Below are 27,886 nucleotides of genomic sequence, written 5' to 3'. Positions count from 1 at the left end.
CGCGCGTGATTGAGCTGCTCCGGTCACGTGGGTTCACGTGGAAAAACGAAGGAGGGCGGGGAGAACAAACATGGCCGACCAAACATTGGAGGTAAACACAGCTGTTGAGGACCGCGTAGAAAACCCAGAGCCAGAGGAGCCAGAAGTTTCGGGTCCGGCGACCGACGATGAACCCGACCCCAGCCAGGGTCGGGACCCGCCCGAGACGTCGCACCCGGCCGCGGCAGAGGGCAGCTGGTCGGCTCCGCTCTTGTCCCTGGCTCGGAAGGCCACGGAGACGATCAGCAGCGGGATGAGCTACGCGACTGCTCCCAGGAAAGCCTCCCAGGACTCCGCGGCGGGGTCTCCGAACGAGAAGGAGGGCGGAAACGAGCCAGGCGGCTCGTCGGAAAAGCTCCCCGGTAGGCTGCGAACCGTGCCCCGTTTTATTCCACCCCAAACTCGAGAGTAGTTTCGTCCCAAGTTGAAAACACGCCCGACGCAGTTGTACTTCCTCTTTAGCTCCGGTCAGCTATCGCGACACATGACCTTGTGGGCATGAAACGGAGTTTGAAGATGAGGTGACGGTGAAAGTCACGCCTGCTTCACTCTTTCTCTCTACAGCTGTGCCCCTCAAAGACCCCATGGCTATAGAGAGATCCAACCTGCTCAGCATGCTGAAGCTCAGCATCAAGGTGCTGATCCAGTCCTCCCTCAGCCTGGGCAGGACTCTGGACTCCGAGTACCCTCCTCTCCAGCAGTTCTTCCTGGTCCTTGAACACTGCCTCAAGCACGGCCTTAAAGGTGAGCTGCCCTAGAAGGAGGCCTGGCTTGGTTTTCCTGCACGGACGGGTCTACAGTCACTTTTCCATGTGGTGTTCTTTACAGCCAAGAAGTCCTTTATTGGGCCGAGCAGATCCATATGGGGCCCTCTGGAGCTTGTTGAGAAGCTGTGTCCGGAGTCTGCCAACATTGGCACCAGCGCCAGAGACCTGCCCGGCATCAGGTATGTCGTCTCAAGGGGGGGTTCTTCTGCACCTCCTGGGAAGATATGGGGTTTACTCGGTTTTAGGTCCGGATATAGAAAATTAAAATGGATTCTGGAAGGAGGTCCCATTGACAAAACGTCCAATCATTTGTGCTCTGGTCAGTCTGCTGGTCCATCTGTTCCACTATTGGTCCATCCACATGTCTATCCATCATTTTCCTTTCCATCAATCTAACCCTTTTCTTTATTGGTCCATCTCTTTTTTATTAAATCCTCTCCTCTTCCATCCAACCATCAGTCCGTCAATCTGTCCATGTGTCACTATTTCCTTCTATCAGTCCATTCATCCTTCCTTCCTAAATTCTGACATAAAAGTGTGCAGGAACCCTAGTTGCTGCACACAAACTACCGAGCAAGTCAAAAAGCATTTTCGCCTGTATGATCTAGGGTTGTCAAAAATATCGATACTCCAAAAGATTTATCCAGATACAATTCTAATTCAGCATTGATACTGAACATTTTAGCATACCAACAATACCAGCAAAGCGAAGAAGGGAAAACCTGACAAGCCTGTGAGCAAACAGTGCTTTAAAGTGGTGACAACAAACTTGGCCAGACAGCTCAGGGCCGACACCCTGGCCTTCGTGATGAATTCGGACAGGTTAATAAATTAAAAGTTCCTGCTCATAATTTAATTTAGGATATTAAAGATATTACTGGTAATAAGCTGCCTGCATTTAGGGCTGGATGATATATTAAAAAAAAGCATTTCGATAAAATAGAAACCATACTGATTGACGTCGATAATTATCAACAAATTCAAAACATATTTAAAGTGCAGCCCTGGTCATTTTATACTGTTGCGTAGCAACTTATTTTTAGATACAGAACCCAAACAATAAATTTAAACTCAGCCCTTTATTCAACCAACTTTTCATCAAACTGCAAGTTTTTAAAGAAGAGAAAAAAAGAATGCGTGCTCTCTGAACTCTTTAAAGTGGGCGGAGCTTGGTGACAGATGTTCCCTTGTTCTGTGTTTGTGACTGGTTGGAGAGGATGTAGTGACTGTAGTATTAACCTACATGGCTAGAATGCAAAAGGAAGGAAAACTTACTCTATTAAACTTTTTACTGACCCATTTTTTTTCTATTATCGGTATATATTGTTATTGAAATATCGTCCAGCCCTAGCCCACATTAATGTTGTGTGATTAGCTGTGGCTAGCATGCTATTAGGCCTGTGTTATATCTGGGTTATTTATTTGCACACTTATTTAACTAGCATTTGTGATTCTGTTGAGAAAACATGTTCCTCAACATGTTGAGATTGAAAAAGGTGAGTTCTTCATGTTAATAAAATATTTTTATGGCTTTTACCTATTTGTAATTTTTTTAAATGCCCGTGGCATACAAAATGGTATCGCCTATCAATGTCAAATTTTTATTCCAGTGTCGTGATGATCTTAGTGTGATCGTGTCCACTAATTCTGCTGCTCCTCCCCAGGACGGGTTTAGGAAGGGCGCGGGCCTGGCTGCATTTGGCGCTCATGCAGAAGAAAGTAGCCGACTACCTGAAAGCCCTGCTGGACCGCAAGGACCTCCTGAGGTTCGTAAAGTCCAGCGACAAAAATTTACCCGGCAGCATGAAAATTAGACCCGTGTTTACAAGTATATTTCTAATAATAATGTAATGTTGTTCCTCCGTGTGTGAATTTCAATCCCTTAGTGAGTTTTATGACTCTGGAGCTTTAATGCTGGAGGAGGAAGGAGCAGTGATGGGGGGGCTGCTTGTTGGCCTCAACGTCATTGATGCTAATCTGTGTATTAAAGGGGAGGATCTAGATTCTCAGGTCAGTACTCCAGAAAAAAAGCGCTCTGGACTCATTTCCATCTGGACGGCAAGTTGATTTAGTCTCCTTCATGTTAAGGTGGCAGTCATTGACTTCTCCCTCTACCTGAAAGATCCGGCCAACAGCGAGGCGCCTAAAGAGTACGTGGATCTTAACGCACCTAAACGGACTTAAACATTTGCTAAAATGTGCTCAGAAGTTGATCCCTTTCCCCCTCTCTCAGCGATGCAAAGATGACAGCCATACTAGACCAGAAGCACTACATCGAAGAACTGAATCGGCACCTGAGCGGCACCGTCACCGACCTGCAGGCCAAGATGGACTCTCTGGACAAGACCAACAGCAAGCTAGTGGAGGAGGTCGGCAGCGCGCACGCCGTCGCCTTTTCACGTCACCGTCAGATCTCTCGTTCTAAATGTTGTTTTTTTTTTTCTCTCCCTCTTCTTAGCTGACAGCTGCAACAGACAGAATCAACTCTCTGCAGGAGGAACAGGAGCGGCTCAGACAGGAGAACGACTGCATCCTGCTGACCAGCCAGAAAAAGGAAGAGGTTTGAAAGGATTTTAAGCAAAAGGATTCAAAAGAAGAAAAAAAAACAGAAATAATGCATGTTTTCATTTTTTGTTCCCAGGCAGCCCTTCAGGATAGTCAGGCGGAGCTGGAGACATACAGACAGACCCGGCAAGGTTTGGATGAGATGTACAACGTGGTGTGGAAACAGTACAAAGAAGAAAAGCGCATCCGCCAGGTTTGTTCCTGATGAGCTGCTGGGAGAAACTGTCGGGAACGGGGATTTTTTTTTTTTCTTAAACTGTATTCGACTCCGATCTGTGGCGTTTTAAACGTGTGAATGGCAGGAGCTGGAGCGCGAACTGGAGCTCCAGGTGGGCCTGAAGAAGGAGATGGAGGTGGCCATGAGGCTGCTGGAGAAGGACATCAACGAGAAGCAGGACACTCTGGCAGCCCTGCGCCTCCAGCTGGACCAGGTCAAGACGCTTAACCTGCAGATGTTCCACAAGGCACAGGTAGACACGGACAAGCACGCCGCGCTCTCACCCCCACACCCACACGGCACGCACGTTCACGCTGCCATGGTGGTCCCCTAGGACTCGGGGCGGCAAGCAGAGAAGAAGCAGGCGGAGGCGGTGCAGCTGGAGCAGAGGATAAATGAGATGGAGAGAGCCATGGTGGACCTGGAGCAGCGGTATGCGTCCACGCTTGCTGATGTTCTGTGTCAAACCCCCTCCTCCCGGCTCAGTTCATTACTCTTGATATTTTAGACTGCAGAAATCGGAGCAGGAGCGTAAACAGACTGACCAATCAGATAGCGACATGAGGGTGGAGCTGGAAGGGAAAGTGGAGGCTTTTCAGAAGCAGCTGACGGACCTGGACACGTTGAGGTAAGCAGTCGCTTCATAAAAAACAGGGCAAACTGGGCTTTGTGTGTTTTTTTTTTTTTTGCAAACTGCACAACTGGACAGCAGATTAAAGGAAGATTAAAGCTAATGCTGATCTGAACATGTGCTTCTCTGAGGAAATGATTGATGTGAAACTGCAACTCTTGCCTCCACAGAGCGGGCTTAGAGAACGAGCTGCGTGCAGAGAGGGAGCAGAGACAGAGCATGCAGAAAGCTCTCCAGCGGGAGCAAGACAACAGCAGCGAACTGCGCACCCAGCTGCAGCAGCTCCAGGGCCTCCACACGGTCAGTTCACGTCGCTGGTGCAGCAATATTACCTCAGTATATTCCAGCTAAAACACAAATATGGCCCAAATTCATTAAAAAGGGCAGATGTATTCTGACTGCGGCCTACATCTAATGAAAACCCCAATATAGTCCCTCAGAAAATTAGATTTTTGACTAAAACCAAAAAAAAAATCTAGAAATGTTATTGTGGCTTTATTACAGTTTATACAACTATGAGCCATACTGTTGTCTGCGTGGGGATCGCTGGCTGTTCAGAGTTTTGTACATAAGCGTAGAAATGGAAGTTAAGTGGAAGGAAAAAAGGTGTTCACCAACAGGCTTGAGAGAACTGTGTAGCCACCAGTAATTTTCATTTTATAGATTTTTTTTTTTTTCCTGGGGTTTTATCGCATTTGTGGGTCTTTTATCCCAAAGTAGGCTGACAGGGAAGGACGCTTGAGTGAGAGAGGAAGACCTCAGGCCAGAACCGAACCCAGGTCAGCCACGGCGAGGACGAAGGCCCTCGTGCTCACAGCTCCTGCTCCATCTGCAGCACGGCCATCTTTGTCTTTCTTCTGTCGAGGCTCCCAGATAATGTGGGAAGCAGCTTACCTGGGCTAAAGGAGAACGAGTTGGACTGTAACCCAGCGGTCCCCTTTGTCATTCATTCCTCGAAATACCCGTCTGACCACATAACTCGCTTAGCCTCAAAGTATTTGGGTAATTTGGATATCGGCTGCAAAATGATCTTTGCCAACACAATTGCATGCTTTGCTGAAAAAAAGAAAAGTACACCGGGAGTTGAGCTTCCTCCAGAAATCAGATTCAGCCCTGAAGTGCGGTCCACTGTTCTGGTAAGGCACCGTTCTGCATCTATTCTCCGGACGTTGCACCGAAAACCTGTTTAGGGATGAAAAGTTGACGTGCTGCTCGTGTAGCGGCGAGAGAAGAGTTAGAGCATTTGGAAACGCTGACGTATTGATGACCTGAAAAACATGGAGCATTTGCCACTGCTTTTAGCCTTAAATCACAGGAACTAAAGGAGCAAAGTTCCTCAATTCAATGTGAACTGCGAGGATGGGCTTTGAACCCCTAAAAACCTCCTCGTCCCATACGGTTTGCCTTCTTTTGTCCCCGGTTGCAGGAGCTGCAGGATCTGAGGAAAGAGAAAAAGCAGCTGCAGCAGAAGTGTGAACTGCAGGAGCAGACGCTGCAGGAGATGGGCTTACACCTCAGCCAGTTAGTACTCGCAGCTCAATGCACATGAATCCGGACGGTTCAGCTCCGCAAAACCTTTCTCATTCTGTCCCTCCCATCTGTGTCGAAGGTCTAAGCTGAAGATGGAGGATTTTAAGGAGGTAAACAAGGCCCTGAAGGTAGAGTATTAAAGAGCAAAGAACGCTGCTGGGGACGACAGGAGGAGCCGTTCTAAGCTTTGACTCCACCTCCACAGGGCCACGCCTGGATGAAGGACGACGAGGCCACCAACTGCAAGCAATGCCAGAAGGAGTTCTCCATCGCGCGTAGAAAGGTTGGCTTTTCCTCGTGCAATTATTTTTCTTTCCCACTTCGAAGCGCAGCACAAATGTCCACTCACGCTCTCTGTTTGCAGCACCACTGCCGAAACTGCGGCGACATCTACTGCAGCGGCTGTTCGAGCAACGAGCTCGCCCTGCCGTCCTACCCCCGGCCCGTGAGGGTGTGCGACAGCTGCCACGCCCTCTTGCTGCAGAGAAGTTCCTCCACAGGTTCCTGACAGAAACACCAGGAGCGCTCCACGCTGCCACAGAGACTCCCCGACACCGCAGAACCCCAGCCACTAACCATAGGAGCTCAGCGGGCCGATTACAAGCGGGTTTGGCGTTCCTTTGTCGACCTGAAATTCAGGCGCACTCACTTGTCTGTACTAAACAACGGCTGACTTTAACACTGATGGGGGAGGGGACTAAGACTACATGCTCATAGGCTGAAAGTATAAATATCGGGGCTAGCTGTTGGATCAGACTTAAAATTAGTTCTGGAGCTGCACCAATCAAGCTAAGTCTGCCGGTTTTATTTCGATTTGCAAATAGAATACGAGTTTTTCCAACTTAACTAATATGAATATCCTTGATGCATAAATGGGGATCTAAATGAATCTGCAAGAACCCACAGTATCCTTTTGTGTTAGTGATTAAAAAGACTAATCTGAGCCGACCAAAGCCTGATTGGTGCACCTCCAGCTACTTGTCTTTCCTAACAGATAAAACTGGATGTATATTATGTAAAACCGATGACTGTTAAGCTTTCTTCCTGGTAGTTTGTTGCTTTTTTAACTTCAGCGGCCTTGTTGCTGGACGCAAGTTTGTGTAAACAATAAATCACACCATTTAAGAATGTATGAAATTGTCTAACTTCTACAAAAAAAACATTTATATAATCTAAGAATGACTGAATTTTATAAATCTATTTGATAAGACAATAAAGCAAATTTTTCCCCCCATGCTTATTTCATTAAGGTATTCCAGACTAGTTTATTCACTTTGTGCACAGAAAATACAAATAGCATTCAAAGCTGTAAAAACCTCCATGGTCGCAGATCTTAGATTCATTTGCCGTTCACGTAGCCCTCATCCAGAATAAGTCCAATGAACAGTCAGAACATCAGGAAACAAAAACGCCTGCAAGCCATGAAGTCAGATTTTAACAGAAAAACTATTAAGAAGCGAAATGAGCTCGAACATCCAAAAATACCAGACAGTTTTTCTGCTCATGCACTCTTTGAATCGTGTAAAAGTCCAGAACCTTCAGAACCAGGCAGGTGATCAGAGAACAAAACGTCACACTTGGGGACAAACGAACATGTGGGTTTTGTAATGAGCGGAATGGGGAAGACGACACGTAAGTTACAATTCTTGTGACAACAAATGATTTCACTTCTCTCTGTAAATCACCCACTTTAAAAAAAAACAAAACAAAACAAAAAAAAATACAAAACCCAGCCCTAAGTATTTTCAAAAACAACCTCACCTGATCAGCCTATGTTTAACAAAGTGAGACATTTCCAGTCCTTGCAGCAAAATGCTGAATTAAAAACATGAAATTAAGGGTTGAGAGTGAGGAAAGGAAACAAAAAAACAAAACAAGAACTACATTCCCCAGCCGCCGCCGAGTCCGTTCATTGATCCTCTGCTGCCGCCGCCGTAGTAACTGCTTCCCATTCCGCCCTGGTTACCTAACAAGAGGAAGAATAAACACCATAAGACCCAAGAGTTCAACCAACAACGCTACGGTTAGCTGAACATGTTGCAGCCGTTAAAATGGCCAATATTCAAACGTTTCCCTCTAATAAAAAAAAGCTATTAAAGACCAGAGGCTGGATAAGATGGCTGTACGGGTTTTCTAAGTAGTCATAAATTACAATAATGTTTATTTCAGTGACTCAACTCACTAAGGGAAATATAACTATATAGATTCTCACAACCTGGTATTTTAAAGCCTTTATTTCAGTTATTTATTTCCACCCTCAGCTAATTAAAACAGCCTTTAAAATTAGAACATTACAGCAGGCCGATTGGGAAAAATAACTTATTTTATGCAGAAATGGAGTTAATGAAGTGTTTAACAAGCCTCTTAGAAATATATATTCTAATTTTTTAAATATGACTTTATAGATATATCTCCCGTGGGTTCTTTCACATCCAAGAGGGATCAGATGCTGTGACGCCATATCAAAGCAAGAGGTCGGCCGATATTTGCCATTTTTATTTCCTGTAATGGCCTTTATTACGATGGGCCTAATGATGTTGGTATTTTTGGTGCACCTTTTAAACTGTAGCTAAAGCTGTATTAACAAGTTTTGAGACATGTTAATATTTATCTTTGTGTCATTTTTATCATGTAAATGGAAGAAAAAGCTAAGATCAGCTTCAAGAATCAGCCTCCCCTGAAAACTCGGCAGCACATATCGGTTATCAGCTAGATTGTCAAAATAATCGGTATTGGCGTCGGCCTCAAGAACAGAGATGCTCCAATATCGACCAATTAGCTGAATCGGCTATCAGATGATTCACACTGATCCAGACATTTCTTATTTTATTAATATACAGCAATACGGTTACGGTGATCTAGTCATTTTTATTCTATGATTACAACGGTGGGACCACAGAGCAACACAGAGCAAGTGCCGGACCGAACCAGGACTGCCATTTGGAAACATTTCAAATGACACGCAGCATCTGCAATGTGTAAGTTGCCAGGAGGTTGATAAGGTTGCTAAAGAAGATAATGTTTAAAACTGCATGAACGAAGCGCTTAAGGAAAAACGTAAGGAAGGTTAAAACAGAGCCGACACTCACTGTACTCACTGTAGCCGCCCATGCTTCCTTGGCTGTTGTACCCTCCAGAGTAGCCCGAGCTGAGCTGGCCCCCGCTGTAAGACGACTGGTTACCTGTGGAGGACAGACCAGACACTGAGACCACATCCCAGCAACACTTATGTCTACTATGAAAATGCTGTGGTATAAACTCTGCTTCCAACCACTCAATGCAACATTTTTCTACAGCACGAGAAAAACATCCTACTTGTATCCGGTTGCAGCACCCTCCAAACTTATCGGAAGAATAAAAAGGCTTTAAAATAAGTCGCTTCAGTCATTTTATGTCACTGACTTAAGATTTAACCTTTAACTTGAATTATTTTATATAATAGGAACGCCGTCTTTTTTTTGGTATTCCCTATAACCCTTATGAAATAAATCCAACTGCAACATTTTCTTAAACATGTAATCCAAGACTTCTTTTCCCCAGATAAAGATGGGGAACAGCCCATTTCTTAAAACTGGGAAAGAAAAGATTAATGTTGATCTTCACCAGTCAGACAGACGGGCTAAACCTGGCCGTACCTTTGCTCAGAGCAATAAACGGTGACAAGTCTGCATGTGGACCCCGATTCATTTAGCCACCACACACAGCAGTAAGAGATGTAAAGAAATAAAGCTCAGTAAAGGCATGTCTTTGTTTTTGGTACTAGTGGTTTTTACTTGACAGTAAGCTGACAGGAAATGGGGTTAAGTGTTAAATGTCAGCCTTCTAAAAAGTTTATCTATTGCACTTGTTTGGGCTTCTTGCATGAATTACTGCATGAATGCGGCGTGGCGGAGAGGCCATCAGCCTGTGGTCAGCATCTCCACACAGTGTGTCTGCAGAGGGAACCATGAAGTGCTCCAGAGTTTCCTGTGTTAACCTCGGACCTCAGTAAACACAGCGGACCAACATCAGCAGACATGGCGGCCCAAACCATCACTGACTGAGGAGACTTCACTCTGGACCTAAAGCAACGTGGATTCAGTCTCTCTCTCCGCTCTTCCTTCAGACTCTGGGACCTTGATCTCCAAACGAAATGCAGAATTTACCTTCATCTGAAAACAGGACGTTGGGACCAGTGCGCAACAATCTAGTCCCTTTTCTCCTTAGTCCAGGCAAGACCCCTGCAGTCCGTGTCTAGTACGCGTCTGTGGGTAGCAGCTCTTAAGAAACAGACATCAGTCCACTCCTTTTCACCTCCCTCAAAGTCTTGAATGGATTTTGCTTGGCAACCCTCTCAAGTCTGCGGTTCCCTGTGTTGCTGGTGCACTTTTTCATCCCACACTTCTTCCTTCCACTCAATTTTCTGTTAACACACTTGGATACATTAGTCTGAATGAACCAGCTTCATCTTTTGTGGCGTCCCGTCTTTGTGAAGGGTGTAGGTTGTCTTCTGGACACCTGTCCAGTCAGCAGTCTTCCCAGGATCGTGTCGCCCACTGACCCAGAGCGAGAGACCGTTCAGAGGCTCAGGGAACCTTCGCAGGCGCTTGGAGTCCATTAGCTCATTAGGGTGAGACACCATGAGTTTATCATAATTTACTTTTTCCACCGTAGTTTTCTGAGACACAAAATTTTAGGCTTTAATTATATGCAAGCCAGAATCATTAAAATTACAAGAAACAAAAGCTTGAAATAAATCACCGTGTAGTGACTCTATATACGAGTTTCACTTTGATATGACTGGCAAGAAATACTGCACTTTTAAACGATGTTCGATTATTTTTTATCTACCTGAAACTGCTACAGTTAAACGTGTCTGAGGGTCTGCGATGGTTTTAGGGACATCTATGCTTCTTTGTCAGGGATGGGTTCCAAATCTAATCTATTCTGTTTCTAAAACTTTTATAATCATACAGCCAGGTCCTAATTTTAACTGCCTATAATACTACTACACAAAATCAATATAACAACTTAAGTTGAAAAAGGAAGCCATGAAAATATTCCTTCTTGGCATGCGTCTTTTTCATTAAGAGACTTAATATATATTTGTTAATGAATAAGTAAATTCTAGAAATGTGATAGACTGCAACTTTCAAATGGATTAATTTATTAGAAATGTGCTCAATTTCAAACTAATGATAATCTGGTTTTACAGAAACTGGTTTTCCTTACTCTCTGGATACCTACTCATGCCACCCATCATCTGACTGCCATAGGCTCCATTGCTGCCCCCTGCTGTAGAGTTCAAGAACAGCTCCACGTAGCGGTGCTCTGTAGGGACAAACACAGCAGTCAGACTGCGCAGCTGGACAAAGGGCGGCCCGCGAAACGCAGCGCTTCAAAGTGGACATTAAACTCACGCATGTTGGCTTTGTCTTTGGACATGGCTGCAACGGCATCTTCGTGCGTCGCGAACTCCACATCTGCCTCCCCGGTTACCCTGCCGTCCGGGCCGATCTCGATGTGGACCCGCACGGGATTCAGCGGAGAGAAGAACTACAAAAAGGGAGCAAAGGGAGCTTGAGTCCAGGAGATCCACGACAAGCTGGGACCCGCGGAAGGAAAGCCGCCTGCAGCTTACGTTGTAGATATCCGTCTCCGTGGCCCTGTACGGCAGCCCCCTCATGTGGACACAGTGGCCCGTTGTGCTTTGGAAGGAAGAGCCGCTGTCGCTGTACCGCCCATCAGATACACCTGCAAACACAGCCAGATTAACACGCTGTCTGACGCGGCCGTTACGCCCTAATCCTGTTAGCTAAACCGTGAGGCGCTGGCATGGTAAAAAAAAAAACAACAGCACATCGTCAAAGCTTCTCTGTTTTGGCATTATTATTGTTGTTTTTTTAAAATAACAGGGCAGAATCTGATTTGGCAGCCGGTGTGACGCCCGCCCCACCTCCTCCGTAGCCTCCTCGGCGTATTCTTTCATAGGATCCTCCTCGGCCCATCATGCTGTAGCCGCGTCCGCCCGAGGGCCGGTCGTAGGGGCCCGGCCTCTGCATCCCCAAAGACTTCCTCTGGGGCTCGTAGTGGGTCCGCACCTCAGCACGGCTGCTCTTGAATATCTCAATGTACCTGAGAGTATAGAGACAAAAGGCTTAAGGCACGGCGAACAGGATGGACCTGCATTGCTAATACTGGGCTATGCAGATGCTGTTATGATGTATCCACTGGTAGTAATGCCTATGAGTACCTAACATTTGTTAATTTAAAAAAAAAAGAAAACAAATAGGATCATTTAATTACTGAGTTTAAGAAAGAAGAAATTTTCCAAATTAACAAGGGCCTTGGTAACTTTTAACTTTTCTTATGGTTATCTGAGGCAATTTGTTTTTAACGTTGACAGCCAGGGTTTCCTGGCTTTTGGAGATTCAGAGACGACTCCAGCTCTACTCCAGCATTGCCTATGGCAGTGGGCTCTAGATCCGTGTGTACGTCGGCCCTCTGATTTTACCACCAGGGAGACTCCTGACCATTTAATCAACCTGGACTCAAAAACGGGTTTTAATCTTTTCTTTTTTTGTCTTTTTTTGCATTTTCCAATCAATGTCTCAGCTCATTTTTAAATGGGGCCCTAGCGTTTATCTTCCCACTGAAAAATGGTTATTTATTCATTTGTTTTTCTGTGTGTGTGCGTGGTGAGTGAGTGTGTGTGTGTGCTCTAATTATTATTCATATTCTAGATGTAGTGTCAGTTTAGCATTTGGTTCAGATGTTGAATGTGCACACCATAAGAAAAGCAACTTATCCAGCCAGCCAACCAACCATCCCCACCTGTGCCCTATTCTTTCCTTGTGTTTCTTTAGAGCCTTTTCAGCTATATCCTGTGAAGCAAACTGCACGAAGGCCTCCCCCGTACTCCTCCCCTGGATGTCCACCGGCAATGTTATCCCATTTGGCACGATTTCCAACCCTTCAACCCAAGGACAGATAACCCCAGCAGGGGACATATTAAATCACATGCCCAATAACAGAACTTTCTCTAAAGAGAGAGAGAAAATTGCACATGACACAAATACCAGTTCAGTTGTTAACTGGCCATTTAAAAAGGAGTCACATTTATTATGCTCTGGGGAGGGGAGAAAGTAGAAATGACAGGATAGAGGCAGCATATGGAGAGGAGGGGGGGGGGGGGAATTTGTGTGGGACAACCAGGATAGTGTTGGGAGTGTTGATGAAGAGAGAAGAGGAGCTCAGTGAGTGACATGAGTCAAAATTACTGTCTTCCTGTCAGATGCTGTACAGTAGCCTTGGAATGCAAATAGGAAACATGGAGTTAGGAGACGAAGGCGGGGCAAAACGTGAAAAGAGATGAAGCTAAGGATGAGAGGAGGCCGTGGCAGTGAGAGGTAGAGATGCACCGAGGTACGGGCGGCCATTTAATCGCACCGTTCGTCGCGACAAACTTCTTACGTTATGAACAGAACTCGGATTTTTCTGGGCGACGGCAAATTAGTTGCGGTCAGTAATCGCTGGTTACTTCAGAGCATCAATAAATAAATGATAATTAAATGCAGTTACTGGGTGCAGTTAAGTGATCACTTCTTTATGTAGCATTTATGCTTTTTTTTTTTTAACAGCAGTGTTTGTGGGGCTGTAATTACCACGGCATGCAGTCCCAGCTACAGTTATATTCTTTTACTTTGACCTTTATCATTATCACAACAGAACCACAATATTTTGTGCTAAACGTTTTGACACCCCCACATGGAGAACTTGTCCAGGTGTCAGACTCGGTTGATTTTCAGCTGGCTGCTGATCACACCGACCAATACGCTCTTCCAACACCACAGCTCCACGAGAGACGGAAACTTTAAAATAAGCTACTGTCGGGATATCATGGGGGTTTGGGGACGAAGGCGGTAGGAGCAAATATACAAGAAGCCGTTAAAAAAAGGAAACTTCTTTTGGACAGAAATACAGACTGGGGAGTCCTGCTCATCTTTCTCTTTTGCCATTTTGTACTCGCTTTCACTGGGTGCAAAAAGTGGCCGACAGCTTTCTTCTGCATTCCCTGTGTTCTGTCAAAGAGCTGAAGGAGGGAACGCAACTGGGACAGATTACTGCAGAGAAAGTCTGATATTATTGCAATGAGGTCTGAACTATAAACCCCAGTTTAGGAACCACCTGGTAGGTTGTTTTTTTTTAAAGCTCACAGTAAAAGGCCTACGCAGGGAGTGGGTCATTTTCTCTTTGAAATCAGTAAAACCCCATCACAGCGACTCCTTTCTCACGCAGTGCGATGTAGCAATGACTGCTCACAGCAGAAATACTTTAAAAGCCGTTTTATTGTGGCTCTCAAGACAAAAAAATGGGATCGGCATTGGGGGGGAAAAAGAATCAGTAAAGGTCGGTAAATAATCTTTGATCGGTGCATCTCTGGTGAAATACAATCAGACCCGACTTGGGGGGGGGGGGATTTATGTGTGATTGCTCTATGCAGAAAATGATGTGAAAATGAAAAGAAGAAAAAAAAGGGTATTTACAAACACACTCCGACTCCTAGCAAGTGATCAGACACCAGATCAAAAACTTAGGTTCACAGTTTCAGCTGCCTTCCTTCTCTGGTGTCATTTCCTCGCTGATTATTAATCAGAAACCAAATAATTGCCTTGTTATATGTTCTCACTTGGGACTGCAAACACTAATCATCCTAAAGATCGCTGCTTGCACAGAAGCAGCAGGAATCAAGAGCAACAAAAGAAAGTAGAGAAAGGAAGATAGAGCGATAATGTTAATCACTGAGCCTACAAGCATTTACAACTAACAACCAACAGACGGTTTTACCTGAGAAAAACTGCACAATCTCCTCCTTGCTGCAGCCAAAGGGAAGGCCCCGGAGGCGCACAAGCCCGTCTCCTGTGGTCTCTGGGCAATTTGGCCCAGTGTGCTTCATGACCCAATCCATCTCAACATTGTTGGATTTAAACACTGTATTGAAAGTAAGCAGTTTGTTAAGACAACATCACAGCAGGGGAGAAAAAAAGGGGGGAGTTGTCCGGTGTTTTACGCACCCTCTACGTATCTGTGACCCATGGTTTCTCTATCCTTCTTCACCGCCACCTTCAGGTCTTCCTCCGTCTCCAGCTCCACGAAGGCTTCTCCACTGGGGCGCCCCTCTCTCGTGTAGGTGAAGTGTATTCCTCCCCCATTGTTCAGAATTTTGCAGGCTTAAAAGACAGGTTTTATGGAGAAATGATGTCTGTGCTGCAAACAGGATTCTTGACAAGAACATTAATTACATGTAATGCAACCCCCCCCCCCTCCCCAATCAGCCTACGATCAGGTCTAAGAGCCTCCAGTTGACCGGACTCTTTACCAAACTCATTTATTGCCATCTGCACAACAGGTCAAACTCAACCCTTTTCCTGGAGGTTTCCCCTCACCGTGTGATAAAACACAACATGCATGTTTTTGGAGATGCTTTTGGCAGTAATTAAAGAAAAACAACATCTTTATTTGTCCTACAGCCATAGGTAAATGCTATCGCTACCATCCAATTACCACTGCAGCCCAGGAATAAACTTGGTAGTGATTCTTTTAGTGTTTCAGAGTGGAATACTTAAAAAAAAATTATTAAAATCATTGAAGTATGATTTACTATACCAATGTTTATCAGTTTTTTTATTCTGGGGGTGGTATGGATGATGATCAAATAGATTTTTCCTATGTCAATAAAAACACATATCTGCAATAATACACCATAAAACGGTGCTGTAAACAGTGTCTGGCGGTCTGTCCTGCCACTCCTACTGCGGACCAATAGAGGCAGCATGGCACAGAGATCAGAAACTCACTAAGGCGTAGCTACTGCTTTGGGAGTGATCTCTTTTAGTTTTAGTTCTGTAAATACCAGAGACAGTTAAAAATCCCACACAGACCAATTGAAATTCAGAAATCCTTTTTTTTTAACAAAGAAAGGAGAGCATTTGTTGTGTTTTAACTGGTTAGGGAACATAAAACATATGGGCTGAATGCTGTTTGTAATTTCAGAGAAGAGATTACACTGAAAAACAAAATTCCTGCGTGATGAAAACATCTAAATATAGAGCACCCATCTGTAAAAAAAATATATAGTAGCAGCCGTTTTGGTAAGAATAGAAAGTAATTTCTATGATTGGGTTAGATTTACTGCAGTCAAGTAAAATTTCATTTTCCTCCCTCCGCCATCCATACCTGAGAAAAATCTCTGAACCTCATCCACTGAACAGGACCAAGGCAGACCCCTGATTCGCACAACGTATCCCTCGTCGGCCATGACTGGTCACAATCCCTGATGGGGGAGAAAAACAAACAAAAAAAACACCGAGTTTAACATTCTTAATCAGCGTGTCTGTTAAAAGGAAAATGGAGCAGTTTAAGACGAACATCCACCAATTTATGTATCGATTTTCAACCGCTAAGTGTTTCCGTTGGTACGATCAGACAAAAGGCAGCTTTCATTAGCGATGTCTAAACTCTTATTTCCAACGTAATATCCATCTTAGACAGCCGCATATCTTTAAAATATCATTCAAAGCTCGACATGAACGTGAAATCTAAAGTTCTAGAGAACAGGAGCACGCTACGGGTCGGGGACAGCGCCCTCCGGAGGTGGCTTTGTACCATCCGACGCTATGAATCAAATCGTAAAAGAGCGTTCTGTGTGGCTCAAAACTTCCCCACGGCAAGCAACAAACAAACAAACAAACCAAAAAATATCGAAACGCACGCGGCATTATTATTTTTTAACAGGTCTCAAGCGTGATTTACGGCGCGAACTAGGAGCAGTTATGTGGCGACAAAATTCGTAGCTAACTACTAACGTTCAATCGACGTTTACTTTACGGCTGACGCTTCAAGGTCGATACTTTGATATTTTGTTAGCTCCAAATGTTATAAAGAAAGTGATCCGCACTTTGCTTTGTTTTGGATAGCGCGTGTGGCCTGCAGCACGCTCGCGCCGCACCCGGATACAAGAACAATAGCGGCCCTTTCAACCAGCGCCATGTTCTTAGCTTCGGCGGCTAACGTTTTGAAATAACGCTGCGCTATAATCCCCGACTTTGTTTTACGAACTTTAGTCTGTTAGCGCGGAAAGGGAAATAACCGATGTCTGGCGGTGAAACCATAAAGAACAGCGCCACGCGAAGGGAAACATTTACCTGCTCAGCCGTAGATGCAGCACGCCGGAGTTCAATGGCGGGATCTATCTACGTGATGCGGCTGAAACCTCGCGCTGTGTTGCCAGAACTCTCGAGCTGTCCCCCTTTCGGTACGCCCCCTCAGGACGTAACAGGAAGAGTTTGGGTCTAAACAAGCTGCCCGGCGTCCAGGCTTTAAACGCATTTCTACCAAATGTAGTTTTATAAATGATATTTAACTCAGATAAGGACGCGAGAGTCGAACATTTTGCCGAATCTTCAGAAACATCTTGAACTTACACAAAGCGTGGGTTTCTCTCTGCGCCTGGCAATCCCCGACAGGATGACGTTGCTGCCCAAGGCCCAGTCTGGCCTGGCTCTTCACAGCATCTCCTGGCCCAAAAATTGTTTACAGTGATCGTTACTCCCGGCTGCTTTTTCTTTTTTTTTTTTTTCACTTTTAGTTTAGGGCGTATTTAACACGCACTTTACAGTCCATATTTAAGTCAGTTCAAAACGCGACAATAAAATGCCACAAACATTCTTGTGACTGTTTTATACAAATAATAATAATATAAATAATAATAACACGTATGTTTAGGTTTTCGTGATTAAGAGGTAACAATGATTTAGGTAAATCTAAACCTGATGGTTTACAATTCACAAATGTTGAATTTTGAAGCAGTAAGGAGGGACAATAAGCATTTTAAATCCAAGAACCTATCGGGCTAGACTTGCCCATGGAGATGCTGCGGGTGATCTACAAAGAGGGAAACAATTAAAATCAGTCAAACTCTTGTTATATTGCTTAATCCTATTTAAGATGTTTTCATAGCAAGAGACTTGACTTTAACACTGTCATTTGTGTATCTTTGTCAGTAGGAGTTAACTTTATTATATAGAAATTATATATTTAAAGAACTTGTTTTTTTCCCCAGGATGGTTTCCTTCTTTTTTCTTCGCTTTATAGTCATTTCTTAAATATGCATGAATATCATTTACAATTTTTTCAGCTGGTCAGCATTTAATATGATCACATCCTTTCCCAATTTTATTTACGTTTTAACAGTTTAGCTCTATTTCTACAGAAAGTATTTGATCACTGACAATATTTATGTAATTGCTACATTTTTGTGAAAGGGAAAGGCATCTGAATTGAAAGAAGGTACCTTTAGAAAGTTTTATTTCAAGCCTGTACATCTTTTGGTTTATTTGAAAAGATTTCAGGGGAGCAAGGAAATAAAGAAAATGCTACACAATAATAAATAAACAAACAAAAACATACACAATCATTCATTTTAGGAGAATTTGATAAATGCTCTTGTACACATTGTACCTAAAAAGTTTGTGTTTTTGTGTCTGTATAAATATTGCACGTGCCTGCAGCAAAATCTGCACAAAACTGTCAGGAATCCGGAAAATCATTTTAAAAATCGATAATTAAAAATATAATATATATATATATATATATATATATATATTAATTATAATATGCTGAAGTAACACATCATTTCCTTTATGTGAAGTGAATTCACACTTAGCAAGTCGTTGAAATTCACAGAAGCAGCTAGTATAATCATAGATTGTTCTTCCATGTATGTAAATTTCCCCTGTGAGTTTAGTTAAACTAATAACGCTGGTAACTAGTTAAGTTGGCCTACCATGTCATGTTCGTTCTACAGCCTCGTGATATCGGTAAACCTAACATGACGTTGCGGGCTCATGTTTGACAAGCAGAATTGCGGACCAATAGGAAACCGAGATTCATCTTCCTCAGCCAATAAGGTTAAGAGGATTCTCCACGGAGGCGGTCTTTCTGAGAAACACTGCGTATCGGGTTAGGTTGTTAGAAAGTTAATGGCTGGGGGAAAGAGAACCTCCTCAACCCTCGCTTCGGGAGAGTTTCTGGATTCCCTGAAGTAAAATCAAGCAAATATCTTCCAAGAAAGCGCCTGGACGGACGTCTAAGTTAACTACTAGCCCGTTAACACGCGTACCGTCAACATAAGTATGCAGGATGCAGTAGCCGGGACGGCAATGCTGACGGACGGCTTCGAGGACGAGATTGACTCGGTGACTCCTCGCTCCCCAGTGGCAGGGATGGGGGTAGGAGCGACACCAGGAGGAGTCGGACTTGGAGGAATTGGGATTGGTGTAGGTGGGAAGAAAGTGCGTTTGTACGGCGAACCCGGCGGAGCCGCAGCAGAAAGACTGGATTTCAAACTAGCGGCCGCGGCCGTCCTCTCCTCGGGTCCGGGATCCGGCAGCGACGAAGACGAGGTTTCCGAGGTAGCGACGCTAAGCTAGTTAGCATAAGCTTAACCGTTGGCAACCACCCCCTCCCAGGCCGCTTAAATTACGTACAAGTTAAATAACGCAGCGGTGAAATATCACCGCTTAGCATCTCTGAAGTTAATACACGGCTCGATGCCGACGGCGTTCGGTGCGACGGGCTCAGTTATTCTCGCCAACAGGCTGAAATGTTTTATTTATGCAGCGCAGGCTGTGGCCACGGCCTAGTTCGGGTGGAAGCGACGACGGCCTCGTTCGGTGCTGTCGTCTCGCAAACACCCAGCCCAAGTTCGCCGCCTCTCCGCAGCCCTCCAGCCGCAGCGTATGCTACGCGTCCAGAGCGCCTCGGACGCAGCAAGGGCCAGCCAAGTGCCAGCCATTTCGTAGTTGTGGTGCAATTACGTCACTTTTCCAAATCGTGTAAAATAACCGAGCTCCAACCTCCGCGAACTTTTCCAACACGTTTAGATAATCAGGTTTAAGCCGAGCTGCCCCCGGTGGCTCACATTTGGTTCGGATAAATAAGCAGTCGGGTTTATTTTTATTTATTTATTTATTTTAAAAAGCATTTTTCACCGTAAACCTCATGTTGTCTGACCACCGCCAGCCTCTTGCCTAATGTGTCTCGCCCCATGCGGGGATACATGTTGTGGTGTGGACCCAACTTTTCCAGGTGTCTGGCGCAGACAGGTGCGATTGCATCTGTCCGTGGACGTGTTTTATTCTCCCCGGCAGATGTGCACGTTTCGCCGTGTTGCTGTGAGCTAGACGGGCGACGCAAGTTCTCCAATTGAATCGCGATATTTTAGAACCGCGCTCCTTGTTTATTGTGCGCATTGATTCCCTTAGATTGACCGTATTTGACAAAGGCCTTGTTAGATCGCCTGGTGGTAAAAACACTTCACTTTACACGGACCTGCAGAGTTTTTTTATTTTTATTTTGACAGCTGCAGTGTAGCTTTAAAGTAAAGTTTACAGTAAAAAAAATATATATAAAAGCCCCTTTTGGCTTATTGTTATGGGGATGTGATGAGATTTGACACCCCTGACCCTTGGACGTCGCTCCCTGCCGAGGTGACTTCGGTATACTTTACTAACATTTGACCCACGGATTATCTGTCAGAAAAACCTAAAGTCGTGACAGCCAAGTAAGAATATCAGCTGACACCACTGTCAATATGATCTGGCTGTTTTTTTCTTTTTTGTCTCAGCATCTGCTCCGCAGTAGTGGAAGGAGACAATAAGCGTTTTGTCACTTGCGCCCGGTCCAGATTCAGACGGCTGATGTATGGCCCTCTGTGCCATGTTTGCTGACCTGGCCAGTCTGCAGAGCAGAAATGGGACGTTTGTTGTTGTGTTTTACTCCAGCGGGCGGCTCGCTGCTCTGGGCAGTAGCTAAAATCTGAGCCCCGGGATTAGGCAGATGCCATTCCAGGCCTTTCCAGCTCTCTGGATACCAACACTCTGGGAGCTGTAGTTCATTTAATAGGGGCGGCTGATATCCATTGTTTCTCATAAAGGCCCTACGGAACTACATCTCCCGTGCGGCGTTGTGCTTTATAGCACGACCAGATTCCTCCTAAACACATTTCCCGTATTGGGTCCAGGTCTGGAGGGCTGCTTTAGTTTTGGCGGACATATAGAGTTCTTTAAACTTTTGGGAAATGCGTTTTTTTCCTCCAACTCTCCAGGGAATAATTTGTGATCCATCCAGACCAAATATTTTGGTCAGTGTTTCAGTTTGTTGATGTAATTAGTCAGTAGGCTGAAACGAATCTCCTGAAAGTTGGTGTTTTGCGAAGGGAATCGTAAAGTAACACAAACTAGCAGACATTTTGACTTATTCTTATAATTCATGTTCCTTCTTGGGTCACTTTACCTCTAATTTGTCTTCCTAGGAAATATTTGTTTATTCTGAAGTTGCATATGATTTTAAATCTTTAGTCACTGCTCTGAAAGTAAGTGTATATGCAAGTTTTCCACATAGATTATTTATTTCTAACTCATTTCAGGGTTTGGTCCTCGTCTCTCCTCACTGGTCTCACATTTGAAAAAGTTTACGAAAGGCGAAGGAACGGACAAGATGGAAAGCGATAAGCCCGACGTTTTCATCTGGATTTTAGTTGCCTTTTATGAAAATATACATTTTATTTAACTCAAGCCTTTCTTCTAAACTTTTTTTTGTTTCCAAAATGTATGTACTTCTCAGACTTTTTTTGAGACAATAAGAAAATCCTTTAGTGTCCCACAATGGGGGAGATTGACAGTATCAGATATGCAGTTATAGTAGTGAAAAAACAAGCTAATCTAATCTTAAATGAGTTCTAAAGCAGCAGAGGATGAGCTTCGTCAGAAACGGCAAAGATAACGCAAAGTAAAATATTGCACAGTTAATATGGCACACTCTGGTAAAAAGGACCAGCCGTTTACAGAACCATATGAGATAACGTGCATGGTGGTACGGCGGCATCTGGACGTAGCTGAGGCTTTTCCGTGCGGCGCCAAAGCACACGCGGGTCTGTAGCGGTGAATTTGGGCAGCTGACTCTCAGCTGACTCTCACTGTGTGCAGAGGTTAGAATGCCTCCCCATAATAGCGATCCCCATGCTTTAACTCCGTTATCCCTGTTCTACTTTCCTTTTTCCTTTCTTTCTTTTCTTTTTTTTTTTTTGCTTTTCCCTCTGTTCAGAGAAACCGTAAATAAACAAGAGCCACATGCCTGGTCTTTTTATAGACGGTGGACATGTGTGGAGGGAGTGGGACCACTGTTATACGGCGTAATGTGAACAATGGTTACAGCGGAGGGGAAACTCAGACTGACTTTATTTCTCTTGATGATTTGATCTGTTTTTTAGTCTCTAATCAGGGTTGGGGGGGTGATGGTTGCCTTTTTTTAAATGACAGCTTGCTAGTCAGATACAGCCTGACGCTAAGAGCCAGCTTGAAGATGGAAGGAGTCGAGCACATTTGAACGCATCCCCGACCTTTTTCCTTTCCCCAGGTGGAGTCGTTCATTCTGGACCAGGAGGACCTGGATAACCCCATCATGAAGACGGCCTCAGAGCTGCTTTTGTCCAGCGCCACAGACGGAGTGGATTTGAGGACCGTAGATCCAGAGACACAAGCCCGACTCGAAGCTCTGCTGGAAGCTGCAGGTACGACAATTCATTTTGCGTCGCGACGTAACACACGGCACACGTGCTGTCAAGCCGCATCAGTGGTCACGCCCGTATGCAATGCCACTTGTCTGTAGTCGTGCATTAATCTACACTAGCTGTCATTCAGTAGGACCACACCTTTTTTTCTTCTCCTAACCCCTAGAAAGGTGGAGGCCTCACATTGTTCTAAGGAGACACACTAACATTTTTCCAGAGGTGACTTAATTTCCTGAGGTCACTGAACGTTTTCTGTGAGACAACGCGGCGTCTTCGTCAACCGGCCATTTACGCTTGTTTTGTTTTAAGGTGGAAGGTTGTAGGAATGGAGTAACGCGTTCGACTCTGCTTCTCCCTCTTTGCTGCTGCGTCGGGTCGCTCCCTTAGACAACGTCAGAGCCACACAGTGTGTTGAACCGCAGCCGTCACAAGTACAAATACGTGTCCACCAGTAATGTCTTTGGACAGTTGGGTGGACTCTTGGTGTCCTTGATGGCAACACCAGATCTGGACCTTAGGGATCAGACTTCTAAAACTCAGAGAGACCGATGGGACAATGCACTCATGGAAAAGAGAGGGATGGTTTGGAAAATGTGGATCTTCCCTCTGCAGTGAAGGGGAAATAATATGCAAAATCCACTTTTTAGCCCTTAAATACATTTGGTTGTGTACTTAGTCTGTGGGAATGCAGAAAATTTGAATGCAGTCTCCCCAGGATGTGCGTAGATATCGTTGTATTCTGTTTGGGTTATATTTTTCAAGCCGTTCAGTTTTTTTTTTTCTATTATGTTTTTTTTTTTTAAACGGTTATGTGAAGCGTATTTGCCGCAGAACTGCTAATTTTCCATTTTCATGAAACATGCATTGTTATTTGAGGGATTTTGTAGTCCAGCTGAAGGAGGCTGAAAAACTACAACTGGATAAGTCAAAATGTTCGGTCGTTCATTGCACCGTCCGCCAGCATACTACAAAAATGGCCGAACGGGTTGGAGAGGAGTGATGTGCGACATGAAGGGGGGGCGTAGTGTGAAGATCCTCTTTTAGATTTAAAGAGACGGCACCAGAGCTAGTCGCTCTCAGATCGGGGGGTAAATTAACGAGGAATTCAGACCAAAGCATTGCAGTTCCATGTGATAGAGACCACAACTGAATAAGGATGAAAAGGAAGTGATATGTCCCCTTTTTTAAGGTCCCGTCGCAGCTCTTTCAGCCACAGTCGTGCTTCTGTTCGTGTCTGACTCGTCCCAGACTAGTAAAACGCCGTCCTCTGGTGCTGCACGAGTACTTGCTATTTCACTTCTTAGCCGTGCCATTGTAGTTTTCGGTCTTAACGTACCCAACACTTGTGGTTATGAAATGGAGCCGTCTGCTGCGCTACATTTTTAATTCAGGGACGCGTTCCTGACCTACTCTGACAACCCAAAATCTGCGCACATTTTTCTTTGTCTGATCATGGCCTACTGTGTGAAGGTGTGGCCACAATGCCCAACGGCAGGAGGCAGCTGATGTGTTGTGGATCCAGGGGTCGTGATATTTCATGTTTTATATTAGACTGCCGTAAACGGGGATCAGGAATTACGTAGAAGAAAGGTGTAATACAATAATTAAATTGAAGACCTGTGTTTTGGAAAATATATCACAATTTATTTCCCATCATTCGTGAAAGTGCTTAAATACTTACAGATACAGAGTGGCGAACTGATCCGCAGCTTCTAAAGGTTTCGAAAGGCATCACTAGAAACCCCTTTCTAATTACAACCCAATAAATGTAACTTCATGGATCGACTGGATTTTATCTAAATTATTGTTGTATTGTATTAAAATTGATGTACAAAGTGCTGGGAAACTTTTAAATGAAACAATTGGAAAAGTAAAAAAATTAGTGAAAGTGATTTTTGACAATTCTACAAATGGCTTTACTAGTTAAAATAAGATTTTTCTCCTCCCTTCTGAGCCTTTTTCTGGCTGCAGGCCTGCCTGGTGACGGGGGGAGAGCTTCTGCTTGTGCTAGCATCATATCATCGAGCAGTTTGGGTAATTTAGTTTCATCAGGACTGGTAATCTGCGTTTAAGAAGGTCTGTGTGTATTAATCCAGAAGGGCTGGGTGTCCTGGCCTCGTTGTGGCCTGTGAACATTACGGTGCAGATTAACGCTGGAACGCGCCTGAGCCCCCACCGCGTGCGCAGGGTTTGTGTTCAGCAGCTAATGGCTAATCTCACCCTGGTCTCCTTTCTCCTGGGCTAGTCCTTACATAATCTGCCTGTTTTGTTTTGTTTGCATTTTTTTTAAATAAAGCTATCCTGTCACAGTAAATATGGCAGGATAGCTTCATTTTTCCTGAGTAATTTACTATATATTCTAGATTATAATCTGAAGGACTGATTCCTAACTCCCAGCATGAATAAAATGGCCACGTACCAGATCTGCTCCCATCTATTGCCAAGACCGTTTAACACAGAATGCGTTTAAACGCAGGGAAGGTGTTGAATGCATTTTTACCCACCAAGTAGGGTGGCATGGGGAGCTTTCCTAAACTCCTAATTCCTCATTTGTCAGTAAACGTTACACAACTAAAACTTGGAGCTTATGCGGACCATGCAAATGTTCCCACTCTCCAAATGTGAGGCGAACACGGAGCGATCAAACGAAGACGGGAGCGAAACCCCTTTTCTTTCCTAACAGCACAATCAATATTAATAACATGAAAGTCACTGCCCCCCCCCCCCCTTTTTTTTTTTTTTTATTAGTTTAACAGTAATAATTGGAAACTGAGGTTTTTGGATCTGGTAACGCAAATATGTTTAAGAAAACTTAAGCAATTCAGGAAAAAATACCTGTAAAAGGTGATTGTAGCTCAGAAACTGCAGCAGTTGTTATTTGTATATTTATTTTCTCTAATTTGGACCTGAGCTGGCCTGCGTTGTGACCTCCTGGGTGAGCCACACTGTGTGGCCCGGCTGGAGGTGTGGGCTGCTCCTTCAGTCTGTCAGCTGTCAGTGGTGGCAAGTGGAGGTGACATCATCTGTAGTAAGCTGGTGTAAAGTGTGCTAAAGGGTAACGTCAGCGCTGAGGCTACAGGCAGCCCCAAACCCAGTCATGCTCTGCGCTGGGCCTCTGGTGGATTCCTAGCATTTCATTAGAAATGATCATTTTTTTCTGATTTAAAATGTCACCGAACCAAACGTTGCCTCACGTAGGCCGGTGAATGAATAAAGGCCAAATTAAATTTGACGCATTTTATTACGTAAACAAAAAAAAAACCCTTAAACGCGTTCCGTTTAGATTCCATGTTGGTATTAAAACACAGTTTGCTAAATGATTATCAGAGCCCCTGCAGACTTAATTACAACAAACACAAGCTGTAAGACAAGTCAGGCGTGGATTATTAATGAAGGCTTCTGTTACTACTGGCTATAAAAGAGTGACCTTGACTATTATTTATGATCCGCCGTGCTTGTTTATATGAATGTAATCTGAAGCAAGCGGTGTCAGGGCGGTGATAAAAACGAGATTTGCCATCACGGGATGTTTAGGATTAACTCTGAGAAGTTAAATGCTCGTGCCAGTAAACGAGAAGGTAATGTTTCCCATTTATTAGACGTGTTTTTCAGTGTCACCGAAGAACTGACCGCCCTGTTGTTTCTATAGCCTGAAGTCCTCTTAGTAACCCCTCCCCCACCTGCTGCTGCACACTGCCAGTCAGAAGGCAGGAGGCTACTGCGTTTACCCATTGTGTAAATGCCCCAGAACTGTGGCAAATTAATCTTATACAAGCCCATTGCTCCAATGATATGTTTTGGTATTTGTGTGCTTCTTTTCTATGCTAAGCATGAACCTGAGCGCGCTGCTGTTTATTATTTATGGGCACAGCTGTAAAACCTCCAGTGGTGGTGTTACCTGGTGAAGCCATCATGTCCACATTGGTTGGCCCCCCCAGGAGTTGCTTTTAGTCGTACTCTGGTGTCAGTGTGGATGCTGTTTTTATTCTAAAACCTGGTTTTATCACACAGGAATTCTGATTAGTACTATATTTAAAAAGGAAGTTAAGCCTGGAGCCACGCGGTGCAGCGGTAAAGCAGGGACCCCCCCCCCCTCTCTCTCTCATCCAGAGGCTGTTGGTGGCTCCCCATCTTTGGTCCTTCGCTGCATCTCTTCTCTTTCTCTGCCCACTTCCTATCAAATAACTGTGGGTATAGACCACATAAAGTGAGGGTTAAAAACTGGTGTTACAATTTATTAAATTAAATTTGCATTCTGGAAAGCTAAACAAATTAGTTTTTAACGCTCTTAAGTATTAAATGTTGTGTTTACACATTTAGAGTATTACAAGAGACTCCCTATGAAACGATCAACTTTTCCCTCCATATTAACACTTTATTATATAGAGGGAGATGAATAGTGAAAATGAATAAGTTGCTGTGTAAAAAGTATTCCACACAGAAAATGTTGACTTGGCTTCTGAAACGATTATTCTTCCCATTTCTTCTATGGGGACACAATGAGAAGGTTTAAGAATTGTGCTGCATAAAGATTTTACTAATTCTTTAGGAGATGTTTGCCAGTCTTAACCTACCCACGTTGAATTACAGTATCAGGACCGTATTGTACCTCATGTTCCAGATGTGCCTCGCCTCAGGCAGCTGTTGACCAAACGATTAGAAACGGAGACGTCGACGCAGACTTTGATCTGAACTCAGCGAGGTGTGGGCTGGCCTGGGTCGACTAGATCTCCTTTAAGGATCCAGTGCATTATGTAGCATGCAATATGCAGCATGCAGTGGATTTAAGGATCCAGTGGAGACATTAACACCAGCCGTGCCCGCGCTGCTCGTTTTGGCTCCCTCCCTGGTTTAAGGCCCCTGAACCAAGTGATGGTCCATTACCAGGTTCCTGCAGAACATGCTGGCGTTCTGAGGACGTAATTCAAGCGTTTAGATAACCTGTGCTGGAGCAGGGCAGCATGTAAACCCTGCAGGACACCGGCCCTTGGAGACTGGAGTTGGACACCGCTGCATTACACCGAGCTGCAGTTGCTCTGGGGAACCAGCAAGCTGTTGGTGCTAGTTTAGACACCGAGCTGCTGCTGCTGTGGTTTCCTTATTGACTAATGTCAAGAAATGCCCTGCAGTACAAGGAAGATGTTTGACTAATAGTTATGCGTACAATCAGAGCATCCTTTGACATGTGCCAAATAGTTTTTTTTTTTTTTTCCTGTTCTTATGTTGCCAGAGTTCTTAACACGTCCCATTCTAGCCACCAAGGACAGCCAATATGTGGTAATATGGGTGAATACTGCAACAACAGTCTGACTTGTGATAAACAAAGGGTCTGTTTCTGCTTCAAAGCAACCATAGATCCCTGATGATGAACATCCTGCCACTGGGGAAAAAATAAATAAAATTCATTGTTTTCATCTCAGCAACAGGTTTGACTGGGAAACGTTCCTTCTGGACGGAATCAGCGTAGTTGTTTAATGACCGGCAAGCCTTTCACCTCTTTAGCTTGTAAAGTGACACCAGGTGACACC

General features: G+C 44.4%; 3 protein-coding genes across 22 annotated transcripts in view; 2 read left to right on the top strand and 1 right to left on the bottom strand.

The window, feature by feature from the left end:
• Positions 1-27: 27 nt before the first annotated feature.
• Positions 28-7,469, top strand: rufy1 (RUN and FYVE domain containing 1). Of its 2 annotated transcripts, none has more exons than XM_036126968.1 (17): positions 28-401; positions 604-783; positions 868-985; positions 2,471-2,572; positions 2,693-2,816; positions 2,895-2,956; positions 3,040-3,175; positions 3,265-3,366; positions 3,448-3,564; positions 3,674-3,841; positions 3,923-4,020; positions 4,097-4,216; positions 4,390-4,519; positions 5,646-5,740; positions 5,829-5,859; positions 5,955-6,032; positions 6,114-7,469. In XM_036126968.1, the coding sequence occupies exons 1-17, from the start codon at positions 71-73 to the stop codon at positions 6,255-6,257; spliced, it is 2,136 nt and encodes a 711-aa protein (XP_035982861.1). In that variant the 5' UTR covers positions 28-70; the 3' UTR covers positions 6,258-7,469. The 2 variants fall into 2 exon arrangements, with proteins under 2 accessions (XP_035982861.1, XP_012720428.2); XM_012864974.3 differs by having other exon boundaries at positions 29-401; positions 5,829-5,877.
• LOC105928056 (heterogeneous nuclear ribonucleoprotein H1) lies at positions 6,990-17,068 on the bottom strand. Of its 6 annotated transcripts, none has more exons than XM_021318520.2 (11): positions 16,933-17,068; positions 15,965-16,061; positions 14,803-14,958; positions 14,576-14,719; positions 12,563-12,701; positions 11,685-11,863; positions 11,370-11,482; positions 11,149-11,284; positions 10,961-11,059; positions 8,839-8,931; positions 6,990-7,719 (listed from the first exon to the last, which is right to left on the bottom strand). In XM_021318520.2, exons 2-11 carry the CDS (start codon positions 16,044-16,046, stop codon positions 7,712-7,714), a joined length of 1,149 nt encoding a protein of 382 aa, XP_021174195.1. In that variant the 5' UTR covers positions 16,047-16,061; positions 16,933-17,068; the 3' UTR covers positions 6,990-7,711. The 6 variants fall into 6 exon arrangements, with proteins under 6 accessions (XP_021174195.1, XP_012720632.1, XP_021174087.1 ...); XM_012865178.3 differs by having other exon boundaries at positions 6,990-7,715; XM_021318412.2 differs by having other exon boundaries at positions 6,990-7,715; positions 8,848-8,931.
• Positions 17,069-18,738: 1,670 nt separating this feature from the next.
• The window catches only part of ankhd1 (ankyrin repeat and KH domain containing 1), a 35,747-nt gene continuing 26,599 nt past the window's right edge, over positions 18,739-27,886 (top strand). For 10 of the 14 annotated variants that reach the window (XM_036126965.1, XM_036126963.1, XM_036126967.1 and 7 more), the window contains exons 1-2: positions 18,740-19,200; positions 22,205-22,358. In XM_036126965.1, coding sequence (XP_035982858.1) covers positions 18,922-19,200; positions 22,205-22,358 — 433 coding nt within the window. In that variant the 5' untranslated portion in view covers positions 18,740-18,921. Of the gene's footprint in view, positions 19,201-22,204; positions 22,359-27,886 lie in introns of all 14 variants that reach the window. The other 4 variants (XM_036126959.1, XM_036126956.1, XM_036126962.1 and 1 more) reach the window with 1 other exon arrangement.

This window comes from Fundulus heteroclitus, chromosome 23, assembly GCF_011125445.2.
Source record: "Fundulus heteroclitus isolate FHET01 chromosome 23, MU-UCD_Fhet_4.1, whole genome shotgun sequence".
NCBI classification, from domain to species: Eukaryota; Metazoa; Chordata; class Actinopteri; order Cyprinodontiformes; family Fundulidae; genus Fundulus; species Fundulus heteroclitus.
Note: the sequence above shows the minus strand (reverse complement) of the source record. Positions and strands in the feature narration are given on the sequence as shown.

What these genes read in the sequence shown, in the direction of transcription:
- rufy1 (XM_012864974.3), top strand. Translation starts at nt 71, where the DNA reads ATGGCCGACCAAACATTGGAGGTAAACACAGCTGTTGAGGACCGCGTA. An exon ending in GACCGCAAGGACCTCCTGAG is followed by an intron (nt 2,573 to 2,692) that starts GTTCGTAAAGTC and finishes TCAATCCCTTAG; the next exon opens with TGAGTTTTATGACTCTGGAG. An exon ending in ATGGGCTTACACCTCAGCCA is followed by an intron (nt 5,741 to 5,828) that starts GTTAGTACTCGC and finishes TCTGTGTCGAAG; the next exon opens with GTCTAAGCTGAAGATGGAGG.
- LOC105928056 (XM_012865178.3), bottom strand. Translation starts at nt 16,046, where the DNA reads ATGGCCGACGAGGGATACGTTGTGCGAATCAGGGGTCTGCCTTGGTCC. An exon ending in GGGTCACAGATACGTAGAGG is followed by an intron (nt 14,720 to 14,802) that starts GTGCGTAAAACA and finishes CTTTCAATACAG; the next exon opens with TGTTTAAATCCAACAATGTT. An exon ending in CAAAGACAAAGCCAACATGC is followed by an intron (nt 11,060 to 11,148) that starts GTGAGTTTAATG and finishes TTGTCCCTACAG; the next exon opens with AGCACCGCTACGTGGAGCTG.